The sequence below is a fragment of the Emys orbicularis genome, chromosome 22, assembly GCF_028017835.1.
Source record: "Emys orbicularis isolate rEmyOrb1 chromosome 22, rEmyOrb1.hap1, whole genome shotgun sequence".
NCBI lineage: Eukaryota > Metazoa > Chordata > Testudines > Emydidae > Emys > Emys orbicularis.
The window spans coordinates 10969246-10982980 of NC_088704.1; the positions used below are offsets into that span (position 1 = coordinate 10969246).

The window sequence follows — 13735 nt, forward strand, 5'->3', positions numbered from 1 at the left end:
TTGGGTACATTGACCAGTAGACCGAGTTCGTGGAACACCTGTAGCGTCAATGCCACATGGGAGCGAACCTCGGCCTCCGACCGGCCCGCTAGGAGCCAGTCGTCCAAGTATGGGTAGACGCGCATCCTTCTTTTTCGAAGAAAGGCTGCTACCACGGACATGCATTTCGTGAATACGCGCGGGGCTGTTGCCAGGCCGAAGGGCAAAACTGTAAATTGGAAATGGCGCTGGTTGATAGTGAAGCGCAGGAACCGCCGGTGGGCCGGGCGGATGGCGATGTGAAAGTAGGCATCTTTCATATCGAGGGCAGCGTACCAATCCCCCGGATCCAGGGATGGAATGATGGTACCAAGGGAGACCATACGGAAACGTGGTTTGAGCAAGTATTTGTTTAGCTTGCGTAGGTCCAGAATAGGACGGAGGCCCCCTTTCGCTTTGGGAATGAGGAAGTATCTTGAATAGACCCCTTTCCCCTTGAGGTCCGGAGGAACCTCTTCCACCGCTCCTACTGTGAGGAGGGTCTGTACCTCCTGCAAGAGGAGTTGCTCGTGAGAGGGGTCCCTGAAGAGGGACGGGGGTGGGAGGGAGGGGGCGAGGAGAACTGAAGGGTGTAGCCTGCCTCCACCGTGCGTAGGACCCAGCGGTCCGATGTTATACGTGACCAAGCACGGTAAAAATGGGACAGGCGGTCCCTGAAACACAGGGGGGGATCCGGAATGGAGGTTGGTACACTGTCCTCGATCGCAGCTTCAAAACCCTTGTTTGTTTCCCGGCTGCGGTTTGTTTTGGCCCTGATTTTGGCCTTGGTTAGGCGTGTTGTTACGTCTACGCCCGTTATCCCTGCCCCTCCTGCGGTACGGTTCCTGTCTAGGACGAGGGTGGTACTGCCTCTGCGGAGGTTGGGGCTTGAAGGGCTTCCTCTGCGTCACTGGAGTGTGCATCCCCAACGACTTGAGGGTAGCTCGAGAGTCCTTGAGGCTATGTAGTCTGGCGTCCGTTTGGTCCGAAAACAAGCCTGAACCCTCGAACGGAAGGTCTTGGAGGATGTTTTGCACCTCTGGGGGAAGGCCGGAAGCCTGCAGCCATGCCGAGCGCCTCATTACCACTCCTGACGTGATTGTCCTAGCGGCTGCATCAGCGGAGTCAAGTGAGGCCTGTAAGGAGGTTTTGGCTACCGCCTTCCCTTCATCTACTATGGCAGCAAACTCGGGTTGCGAGCCCTGAGGCAAGGCTTCCTTGAACTTGGACACCGATGCCCAGGAGTTGAAATTGTGCCTGTTCAGGATCGCTTGTTGGTTCGCGATCCGCAGCTGGAGGCCTCCGGACGAGTAGACCTTTCTCCCAAATAAGTCCAAGCGTTTTGCCTCCTTGGCCTTGGGGGCCGGGGCCTGTTGGCCATGTCGCTCCCGTTCGTTGACCGCAGAGACGACCAGCGAACATGGGGTTGGATGGGAGAATAGGAAATCAAACCCCTTGGATGGGGCGAAGTATTTCCTCTCTACGCCCTTTGCGGTAGGCGCCGTGGAGGCTGGTGTTTGCCAAACAGTCTTATAATTAGATTGGACCGTTTTTATGAGCGGGAGCGTGATCCTGGAGGGGCCCTCCGGGCTTAGAATGTCGACCATAGGGTCTTCCTGCTCGACAGTTTCCTCTGCCTGCAACCCCAAACTGAGGGCTACTCGGCGGAGCAGGTCCTGGTGTGCCCAATGGTCAATCGGGGGAGGACCGGACGCTGTTGTGCCCGCCACGGCTTCGTCTGGTGAGGAGGAGGAGGTCATGGCCTTTTGTGCGTCCTCTTCCTCCCGCAACTCCTCATCAGCAGGGTGCTCCTCCGGAGTGCGTTCCCTGACGTGGGCCTGGGACGGTGCCGGGCTCGGTGCCGAGTCAGCCCTTTCCCTTTCTGGCGGCCTGGAGACCGTGGCCTCTTTGCGGGTGGGTGGGCGCCACCGTGGGGAGCGGGACCGGTGTCCTGAGGGGCCCGATCTCGAGGTCCTGGACGGGGGGCCTTGCTGGTGGTAGGCCCAAGGGGTCCAGAATGGCCATTGCCCTGGGTGGCCCCACTGTGGTTGCCAAGAGGCTTCGTGCTCCCTACTGGCCTGCGCTCTGTGGGCATATTTGCTGGAATGGCCCGAGTCCACCTCCGAAACTATGGACGGTGATCTAGAGGGCCACGGCGGTGCTGGTCCAGGGTCAGAGAGCGGTGCCTTCGTGACCGGGACCGGGAGTAGCGCCGTGCTGACCTGGACCGGTACCGGTGGCCCCGGGACCGGGAACGGCTGCGGGAGGACGGTCTCAGGGATCGCGCAACCGAAGCGTCTCGGTGCCAGCTCGAGCAAGGCTGCTGGGCCGGTGCCTCGCGCCTGTTGGGGCCCAACGGTTGTGTGGCCTGCTGCGCGGAGGGAAGCCGGGAGTCCACCGAGGCGGAGCTCAACCGGGATCGGCGCCGCGCACTGTGCCGAGATGGCGACCGTGATGGGCGCATCATCGCCGGCTTGCCTTTGGATGGCAGTCTCGGCGGAATGTCCTTAGCACGGAGGGTGCCTTCAGCGGACAATTCAATGAGGTCCTTTGCTGCCTCAAATGTGTCCGGGGTGGAGGGCTGTTCCAACAGTTCCTCCAGCCCTTCCTCCTCACTCGACGCGCCTATCCCGGGGCTCGACGGGCCTTTCGGCGCCGGAGCCACTGGCACCGGGATCTGTGCTGGGACCGCAACGGCCTTAGTAGCACTTGCGGTCTTCGCGGGTGCTACCCTCTTGTGCGGGGAACGTCCTCGGGCCTTGGGTTGGCCCTTCGACTTAGCCAGCAAAGAGGACCGGTGCCGGAGGTGTTCCCTCTGAGTCGGTGCCACAGGCTTAGGTTGCCCCGCCGGCGTCGGATCACGAACCGATGCCGGGGCACTCCGCACCGAGGTTGACGGTGCTGTTGAAGTGGAGGGCTGTAACGCCGACTCCATGAGCAGCTGCTTAAGGCGAAAGTCTCTCTCTTTCTTAGTCCTGGGCTTGAAAGCCTTACAGATCTTGCAGCACTCCTTTTGGTGTGCTTCCCCCAGGCAACGGAGACACGAGTCGTGTGGATCTCTCAATGGCATAGGCTTGCGGCATGTGGCACAAGCCTTGAAGCCTTGGGCGTGCGGCATGCCCCGCCGCCCAGGGCCGGTGCCGGGGTTGGCCAAACACCTAACACAAAGAAGTTTAAGTCTTTGTAAAGAACTGATAACTGCTAGCTTAACACTAACTACTAACGACCTGATAACTGTAACACTAATTACTATGCTAAGGGACACTCTCAGATGAGAGACAGAGTTGTTCCAACGTCGCCACGGACGGTAAGAAGGAACTGAGGGAGGGTCGGGCCGGCAGGGATATATATACGCTAGAGCGAGGCGCCGCTCTGGCGGGAGGGGAGACCCTGCAGGCCCGACGGGAGCCGCTGAGGGAAAAGTTTCCGACGTTCGTGCACGCGGCACGCACACACCTAATGTGTAATGGACGTGAACAATCACTCAAAGAAGAACTACAGTTCAAAAGACAGAATTTAACAGTCAACTGCTTCTTTGAAGAAATGGAAATCGGAAACATTAAAAAACCAAAAAACAAACAAAAAAAAGATTCAAGTCAAAGAAGCTAAATTTCACATGTTGCTTGCAACATAATTTATACCTGATTTGAGAACACACCTAATGTTCTGTACCTGGAATAATCAAAATGCTTTGCATTCAAAGGGAAGTCTAATGTGATCCATTTAGAACTTCACTGCTATCTTTTTCATAGAAATTTTTTTATTCCTGCACTTAAGTGAACTACAAGAGTTAGATATAGAAACAACTTACAGAAACGAACCTTTTCCATTTTTGGGCCATCACCTATCTCAAGTGATGGGGCTTCAACTACCTAGAAAACTATTTCAGTCTAATACGAGACTGAATAAACAAATTTCCCCTAATTTTACATTTCTTAAGTACAAGACTTTTTGATAATCATACAGACTGCATTTGAAATTGCACCAGGTTAACTAAAGGCGCAATTTTAAAGAAATTTAATGAAACTGATACAAAATACACTGTGAATATTCAAATGATTTAAACCTGGCTTATATCGATTTAGCTTAATTCAGCAGAGAATCAACTCAAGCTAAATTGCCATAAGTCTGTCTTCAATCAAATTAAGAGTGTCCACACTGTCTTTTGCACCAGTTTAAATAAACTGTTTTTTGTTTTTTTTTAAGATAGCTGAAAGTTAAACAGGTGCAACTTTGAATACAGACAGGCTAAGGGCCGGATTGTGCAAGAAAACTGGAATCTGTGGGAACTGAGTGAAAGCAGGGGAAGTTAAGCGCGATACACTTATTCATTCATTTGTACCACTGGCTGAATATTATCTTATTATTTGTCACTTACAAAGAGATTGTAAGCATATTTATGAACCTATATGGAAATTAGAAATTTTGGCTGATCTCTTTCCTAAATTTAGTTTTGATATCCAACAGTACACTTAAATAGGACCTATTCTCAAACCTAGGTGCCTTGGCCAAAATTAAAAACACAATTAAATTAAAAGGAAAGCTAGCAATTGCTCCATTACCTTAAGCCACATGTAACCAACCAGTGTGGAGTGGCTTAAATTGAACTGCATTGTTTTTCTGAATCCTATCACTTTGAAACCACAGTGACAGAGATAACAAAGGAACTGTTATTACAATAGTATAATCTATTGATGCACAAATTACCATGAGCAAGTCCATGGATCCCAGCTATGAGATGTTCTCCACTGGTTGCGCCATGGTATCGAATGTACTCTCGTTCAGTTTGATGTCGATTATCCATCGTCTTTCCCAAACCATCTGATAAAGTCCCAGCAAACTACAGTAAGAGAAACAATGGGAAATTAAAAAAAAAAAAAGAACAGAATTCTAAATTATCAAGATTTGTTGAAACAAGCTCTGTGTTTAATTTTTAAACACTGATTTATGCAATTCTCCTTTTTATTGCTTTACTTTCAATATTACTATAGTGCTCAAGACCAGAATTTGTGCAGTTCTCAATATCTGCATGTCACACTTACACGGCAGCATGAAGAGAGAATTTTTCATTGTTTGAAGGTATGCATCTACAGTCTAATCCCATAATCACTATGTCTTATATTCAGAAAGGCCTTGTCTGCATTAGTATTTTCCTTAAGATTGCCCCACAGTTATCATTCCACTGGAAGTAGCACCAGTGTAAGGCCAGCCACTTGTATCTTAACAGTGTTATTTAGCCCACGTTGGTTAAAACATCATTGGCTATTCCACACCAGAGTTTCACTCATTGCAACCATCAGTGGATCTGCACCAATGGCAGCACAATGGTGGGAAGTTTTAAGAAAAGTGTTACTCTAATGGCCTGGAATTAGAGGAAATTTTTTAAGTAGTACAATGATAACTTGCATCAACTATGCAAATTTCTACAAATGATATTTGATTTTGTTAAGTGTTTCAGTGTCTTGACACTTTTTAAAAAATAAATATTTGCAGAAGTCATCCAGTTTTTCTCCTTTGGAATGCTAAATGATTTAAGGTCGAATCTTGCTCGTGTCAAAGTCAACAGAGTTTTGCCATTGACTTCAGCAGCACGGTTGAATCCGATGGCTACGTTTACACTACCTTTTTACATAGGCAGCAAAATAGGTCAACCTATTTTTCCCCCACCAAATGTACTAACTCAGCTTGGCTTTATATATACGGAGCTGTATAGCATATAAAGTAAATTAGTCATTTCAATCAAAAAAGAAACATTCAACAATACATAGCCAATTTATATTCTGATCCAATGAAATTAAAGTATGTTTGCTGGCACAAATCAGGAGAGGATCTTAATTGATAAGCATGAACTCTCACTGTAGATGTTTTATAAGAAAAGGATTGAGAAAGAACATTTACCTGTGTTCTATCATTATGCAATTTGAAAAGTTCTAGAGTGACAGTAAATAAGAAATCACATCTATGCCTAACTATAGTAGTCAAGTGAACAAACGAAACAAATGAAAACTGCTAAATATAATTAACTTTCTAGTGAAACCTCTCCCAAAACAAGTAGTTAAATGCCAGTGACCCTAGTTTAACCTTTCAGAAAACTCACTGGAATGTTATTTAGACATACAGCTATCCTTTTGCAGAGATATGTGAAAACCTTCAGGGCAAACACTCCCAGAAATATGCTTGTACTTTACATTTTGTAGCAATTTAAGAAGCTATTTAAATACATTTCAGTAACGGGGTTTTAAAGTGGATCTATTTTACAGCTGGTGGGGTAGCAACGCCATGTTTAGGGAAAGGTGCAGGATGATCCAGAGGTAGATGGCTATGTTGACAGACATGTACTGCAGCACAGGACAAAGATTTGAACTAATGTAAGGGAAATCTCAGTGGACTGTAATGAAGGCATGTGCAGAACCATTATAAAAGTATTGGCCTCTTTCCTAATCATATCCCTTTTATGATATAGGTGAAGGATTAAGACATATCTAATCCGAGCTGGAGTTATGAGAACACTGGCCATTACTGAATGAAGATACTGAAAAAACACCAGCTAGAGTGAAGGGTAGGTCAGTCCCAGTGCTCCATTAATTCTTTAGCCACTTAGATAAGATCACATCCCAAAGTTAAGCCAAACACAAAAAACAGAACAACCCAGCACCCTTACCTCTAACTGAGAACAGTTATCAGTAGTGAAAAGGATGCCTAGTAGGACCCTGGCATTCATAGAGCAGCTGCAGATGGTGTAGCGCCACTTCTGGGGCAGAGAAATGAGCACTGGCTGGTGGGACTGCGTCATAATGCAGGCTTGGGGTAACGAGCAGTGGCTGCAGAACTTTCGGATGAGCAAGGCCATATTCCTGGATCTGTGCGCAGAGCAAACCCCTGCCTTCCAGTGCAGGGACCCCAAAATGAGAGCTGCACTGACCGTGGAGAAGACCATGGTGATCACTGCGTGGAAACGTGCAACGCCGGACTAGCATCAGTCAGTGGGAAATCATTTTGGAAATTCAGTGTGGGGAACACGGTCATGCAAGTGTGCAGGGCCATTAATCGTGTCCTGCAATGCAGGACGGACACTCTGGGCACTGTACAGGACATGGTGGATGGATTTGCAGCAATGGGTTCCCGAACTGCAGTGGAGTGATAGCACACACATCCTTATTTTGGCACCAGATCACCTGGCCACAGAGTACATCAACAGAAAGGGAGAATTTTCTATGGTTATGCAAGCATTGGTGAATCACCGACATCAGTGCTGGCTGGTCAGTGAAGGTGCATGACGCATGCATCTGTAAGAACACAAAAACCTACAAGCTGGGACTTTCCCTCCTGACCGGCAGATTACCATTGGTGATGTCGGAATGCCAATAATGATCGTGGGGGACCCAGCCTACCGCTTGCTCATGAAGCCATACGCTGGCCACCCTGACAGCACCAAGGAAAGATTCAGTTACCAGATCGGCAGATGCAGAATGACAGTTGTTTGCGCTTTTGGTCTGTAGCTGTGCTTGCACAGCCTCTTCTCCCCACAGGCCCAGGAGATCCAATATCTCCCGTCTACTCCAAGCTGGAGTGCAACTGGAGCATGGAGCCGGCATGGTCAGCTGGGCAGTTGCACACAACAATGGAGAGCTGTTAGGTGTGCTTGACGAACTGGACAATCAGGAAAAGGTATTTCAAAAATTTGCGGGGCTTTAAAGAGGAAGGAGGCCTTGTAGTCTCCGTGATCCCTGGGCACTGGAGTTCACAATTGTGACCAGAGCAGTCAGCGTCAGGCATTGTGGGACAGCAGCTGGACAACTGTTAAGGTGGACATAAGTAAGGCAGTGCCTGCATTTGTGCTGCATCGACCTCAGTACATCCACCACAGCTCAACCCCATTCAGGGAGGCAGTGTTACTGCATCGCTGTAACGGGGCACTTACATCGGTGGGAGACAAATTTAAGAGTAGACACATGTACAACTAGGTTGACACAAGGAAGCTAGTCAACCTTACTTTGTAGCGTAGACCAGGCCTTTGTAAAATGCCTAGAGATGCTTCATGAAACTTTGCACTGATGAGGAGAAACAAGAGAGCCTAAAAATTCTTTCTTGAATAGTTTAGAATTCTCATCTGTCCCCTGCATGTGACATGAATGGTGCTCTGCCAGTGTAACAGGATTCTAGGTTTGAATTCCCTCATTGGTAATTCTTTCATGGAAATTTCCTTTGATACCTTTGCTCCATCCTAGAACTCAGAAAGGTAGTAACTTCAACACCCTGGTGTGCCTTAGACACAGAAAACTGATGTGGATCAAAGTGTGTACGTATTAGAAAGAATAATCTTACATATCCTTAATTTATAAAGTCAGACCCTAGTCTACATGCCCTTGCCACAAAAGCCATCTATACAAGAATAAACCTAATGTAAGGATTATTCATTGTAACGTCTTCAGGATTGGGCCTTTGCACAGATGCAAATACAGTACAACAATCCTCATTTAGATTAACATTTTCATGTTATAACAAGATCATTTAGAATAGCTAGATATTCCAATATTATCTACTGACTATATTAAAAAGGAAATCTGTACCAAGTTTAGCAGAGAAGTGAAAGTATAACAATATTAAAGCACATGTTGATTGATGACAAAGATGTCAAAAGTTTATTCTTTTTCAAAAATGACTTTTCCTCAAGGTGTTTTGATCAGCAGCCATCAATGGGGGCAAGAGCATCAATTCCATGTCTCCCTCAGCCCCCCAATTCTAGTAATTAAATAGCATGTATGTATACATAATTTACATAATATAAAAAGTGACCAAAGAGCATGTCATTATTTTGTAAATTGTAGTTTGGAAATATGCCTGAGATCCTTGTTATAATAAGGTAAAAACTCAAAATAAGAAACAAAATTTAGTTATATAATGTGTCTGACGCAATTTTTTCTTCTACTTCCATCTGCAATGTTTTTAAAGGCTGTGCAATTTTTTGCTAGCTATATGATTACTGAGCCGTAGCTCCTCCTTTCCTGCTAAGAAATGCAAACTATTCAAAGCATGTTCCATTATCTCAACAAGCAGATTTTAATCATATGAATGAAAATTAAATCCCATGACTGTTCTTGTGACTTAACCATACGGACACAAAACAGAGCGTACAGTTCATTGGCTGAATTATTTTTAACCCCTTTCTGAACTTAATGTAGATGCTATTTTTGATTAGTCTAGAAATACAAATTGAATTGAAACTATCCCATAACCAGGTGGTGTTCTCTCTAGAGGGTAATAATTCGTTTTTATAGGGATTAGAAGAGTTACCATAAGGATTAAAGGCTCACACATGAAATGTGTATTTAGGTGGGAGCAGGCAGATTTTCTGCTGGCTCTAGATTTTCAGCCCACACCGAAAAAAGTGCCATGTCCTGAAACAGTTGTCAAGAACTGACCTCGAATGCCAAATTAGTTAGCGTGGTTGTGATGGTTGGTGCCAGCCAATGTGAATAGGACAAATTATAAATTATTATTAATGAAATGACTGGGCTTTCGTAACAGCTGTCTGGGGAAAGTTTTTTGCCCAGTTCAGACTGGCCAGCACAACAATCAAATTTTCCTGAAAAAATAAGGCTCGTGTGTTCTCTCCTCACATTTTCCTCCTCTGATGAAAGGAGTCCACCATCTGTGTTAGTCAATCGCAATTCCTGTTTTAATGCCTCGATATGAGAATTGTTTTCTTAGTAAAGCCGAAAGAGGAAAAATTCATAAATGTACCGGTTAAAAGTTCATCTCGTCATCACATGGCAATTTTAATACTCTGTCCATGAAGAAGGAAAAAAACAAGGTTAAAACAGGGACACTTTGGTTTGCGTGTTGTTGCAAATAGCACCAAGTGCCCAAAGACAGACATTTGTTTCATAGTTAGACCATAAGGATTTTAATGCACTAAGAAATGTTTTTTCCCTGATGTACTGCCTCAAGTGATGTAATCCAAATTCTTCACCAGATTTTAACCACAAAACACTAAATTTTAATGTTGAATGCCTTTACCAGTATTTGCTTGATTGTATTATTTAACCATGTTACAATCCACAAGAGGTTACTGGAAAAGAATAGGTTATCACAGAAAAGACGTGGTAGGCATCCATTTTCCCTAGTGAAGAAATAGATGGCACCTTCCTATTTTTGGTAATATATATCTATCTTTTGGGGCTTTTATACAGCATCCATCACCATGTTATTTGAGCACTTAAGTGGATGGGCCACCAAAAATGGTTGCAAGCTGACAGCTAATCTATGTAAAATGAGGTGACAATGTCAGTCCAGTTCCCAGTGTCTCTAGGCCACAACGATTCAGAGGTGCCATGGACTAGCTGAGTATGGAAGCTGAATGCCCGTTTTCACTAGCACAGATTAGAGTTGAGGGCACATGAGTAGTGCAGTACTATTGTTCAAGATGCATTCAGTTTTCCAGATATATAGAGGACTTTGATTTTCATATCTGCCAATCCAACACCCTCTCATGACTACATTCCCCAATGTCTTTTGGCAGGTAGGGTGCCAAAATGATCTGCAACAGCAGTGTCATCACTTACACAAACACCAGCATATATTATTTGTGGTATGCATTTCCAGTTACCTGTTCTTTTCCACTGGCATGTAAATTTCCTTGATATGTTTTGTAAGAACAAATGTATGGGAAAACAAAGTGAATATTTAGATAAGGCACAAAATGTATTTCTCTACTAAAGATATCTTAAGGCATGTCTACACCAACAGTTCATGGCAAGATGGGGTGTAAATCTACCCCATGCTAACCTGCTGCACACTTACTGTGGACTCCGCTGCCAAGCACTAATGGTTCCCTAGTGTGCTGTGATCTACTTCTGTTTCAAAGCACACTAAGGAAGTGTTTTGTCTGCAGGGCTCACACGGACAGTTAATGTGCAGCAGGCTAGTGCAGGGTGAATTCCAACCCCCACTTGCCACAAGCTAAGTGCTTGTGTAGAAAAAACCTAAAGCTTTGAAAACTATTTCAGTTTATTGGGAGGAGGGAAAAGTCTTCAAATAAGGTTCTGCTTGTGGCAGGGCCGCCCGGGGGGGGGGGGGGAGTGGGGCAATTTGCCCCAGGCCCCGCAGTATAGTATTCTATAGTATTGCAACTTTTTTTTAAATGGAAGGGGCCCCCGAAATTGCTTTGACCCAGGCCCCCTGAATCCTCTGGGCGGCCCTGGCTTGTGGGTGGGACTGATGGGGTGTAATGGATTGGGTGTGGCAAATATTAACAATCTGAGTGAAGAAGAGTAAACCAGAGAACTGTACTCCTTTATTTTGAAGCATAGCAATCTTAAACTGTTCTTACAACGACAGTATTCTTAATATGAACGGAAACATTTCATAGTGAAATTGGTGCCCATCTTTTCAACCTGCACATCACAATAGCCATGCTACAGTAGAATTGTAACCCAGCCAGGAGATTCGGTGACAGCAGAGTCAAACCCAAACTTATCCATTGCCTTCACTAGGAAAAAAAAGTGTGTTGTTCACTCGAGTTAGCTAACTAGTGGTACAATCCTAGTGAAGACAAGGCAGTTTGTCGTTTTCACATGAGTTGGCAGTTTGAGTTAAAGCCTAAACTTCCTCATAGGCTTTTACAGGACCAGCTAACTTGTGTGAAACCTACCAACTGCTTGTCTTCAGTAGGATTTTACCTCAAGTTAGCAACACTCCTCTTTTTTTGCAATGAAGATAAGGCCTTAATTACAAAATGCTTAGGAGGTGTAGTGTAGAACTAACCATGTCCGTAACTTGATTAATATCTTTACAGTCCAGGTGATTAATTTGGTTATATGGACACCATGAGCCAATGAGATCCCCTGGTTCTCATGGATGTAGGGTAGATAAGGCCTAATAACAAAATGAAATAAGGTCAGGCCCACCGGTACTTTTAACGCCTTTTCCCTCCAACCTTCTCCCATACAACCCCCAAATACCCAACTCTGAAATGGTTTTCAACTGTGTCTCAGGTAACATGGTTGTGCCTACCCCATGAGCAAAAAAACCCAACAAAAACCAAAAAGATTTCCAATAAACCACACTATGCCCCATCCACTCAGACCAGTACAACCATGTTACCTGAAATGTTTTTTTAGAACAGATCTTGAAAATCATTTCAGCACCAGAGAATTTTTCTGAGTAGACGGAAGCCCACAAGAAATTCACCCACATTTGTGCATGGCTTAAGAAGAGTATTGCAAAGGGAAATCCAAGGAAGTCCACACAAAAAGAAAACTTGGGTGTCTCACTTTTTGATGCCGCCTCCTTTTAAAAGTGATGGTATCTGGCTCTTCCCTTGTGAAATAGCAGTCACAATATAATTCATGGCTTATTGCACTGTTTATCTAGTCATGCAGAAAACAGCCTACAGCTAAACAACAATGGCAACAAAAGCATGATCCACCCATACCCCCTTATTTTCCTCAATGAGGTGTTAACTTCAAAGCCTAGTTTAGACCATTTAAATGCTAATGTTACTAAGTACGGAAATCTAAGGAATAAACAAACATGCAGCTTGAATCAAGGCACTTCTTAGAACAAAACCTAATCTCTTCCATCCTTAAATTTTCCAGAATAGGTTCTTTGCCTACACCTTATCAAAAAGGAAGTTATTACTCTGGCCTTTTATCCTGGATATGTTCTTTATATTTCCCAAACTTCCCTTTTGCTACAGTGACTTGTAACAGGGCACCTCAACTCCTGCTCAGAGTGGTCACATGCCTTCTTTAGCAACTAATAATTAACAGGCATGCTGTTGAATGAAGAAGGCTGCACCTTACCACTAGACTCAAAATGCCTAGCTTCTCATAGATCTAAGAACTGGAAGCCCAAATCCAGATAAAGCTTGGATCTCCAAGATCGTTAATTAGATGTCATAGAATCGTAGAACTGGAAGGGACCTCAAGAGGTCATCTAGTCCAGTCCCCTGCACTCAAGACAGGAGTAAGTATTATCTCTAGACCATCCCTGACAGGTAATTGTCTAACCTGATCTTAAAATCTCCAATGACTGAGATTCTACAACCTCTGTAGGCAATTTAGGGCTAGTCTACCCTGGCAACGCTAAAGTGCTGCCGCGGCAGAGCTTTAACGTGCCTTGTGTGGTCGTGGTGCAGTGCTGGGAGAGAGCTCTCCCAGTGCTCTAAGAAACCCACCTCCACGAGGGGCGTAGCTGTTTACACTGGCGCTTTACAGCGCTGCAACTTGCTGCGTTCAGGGGGGTTTTTTCACACCCCCTGAGCGAGAAAGTTGCAGCACTGTTAATTGCCAGTGTAGACAAGCCCTTATTCCAGTGCATAACTACCCTGACAGTTAGGAAGTTTTTCCTAATGTCCAACCTAAACCTCCCTTGCTACAATTTAAGCCCATTGCTTTTTGTCAGATCCTCAGAGGTTAACGAGAATAATTTTTCTCCCTCCTGGTTGTAACAACCAGTTATGCACTAAAAACTTATGTCCCCTCCACAGTCTTATCTTCTCCAGACTAAACAAAATCAATTTTTCAATCTTTCCTCATAGGTCATGTTTTCTAGATCTTTAATCATTTTTCTTGCTCTCCTCTGGACTTGCTCCAATTTGTCCACATCTTTCCTGAAATGTGGTGCCCAGAACTGGACACAATACTCCAGATGAGTACAGCGGAGTATAGTGTAGACTAGAGGACAGCAGAAGAATTACTTTTCATGTCTTGGT

The 13735-nt window shown here is 45.1% G+C and overlaps 1 protein-coding gene across 1 annotated transcript in view; it reads right to left on the minus strand.

The window, feature by feature from the left end:
- The window catches only part of VPS13D (vacuolar protein sorting 13 homolog D), a 193845-nt gene that overhangs the window by 47634 nt on the left and 132476 nt on the right, over positions 1-13735 (minus strand). Inside the window, exon 66 of the mRNA XM_065421413.1 lies at positions 4726-4858. Coding sequence (XP_065277485.1) covers positions 4726-4858 — 133 coding nt within the window. The remainder of the gene's footprint in view (positions 1-4725; positions 4859-13735) is intronic.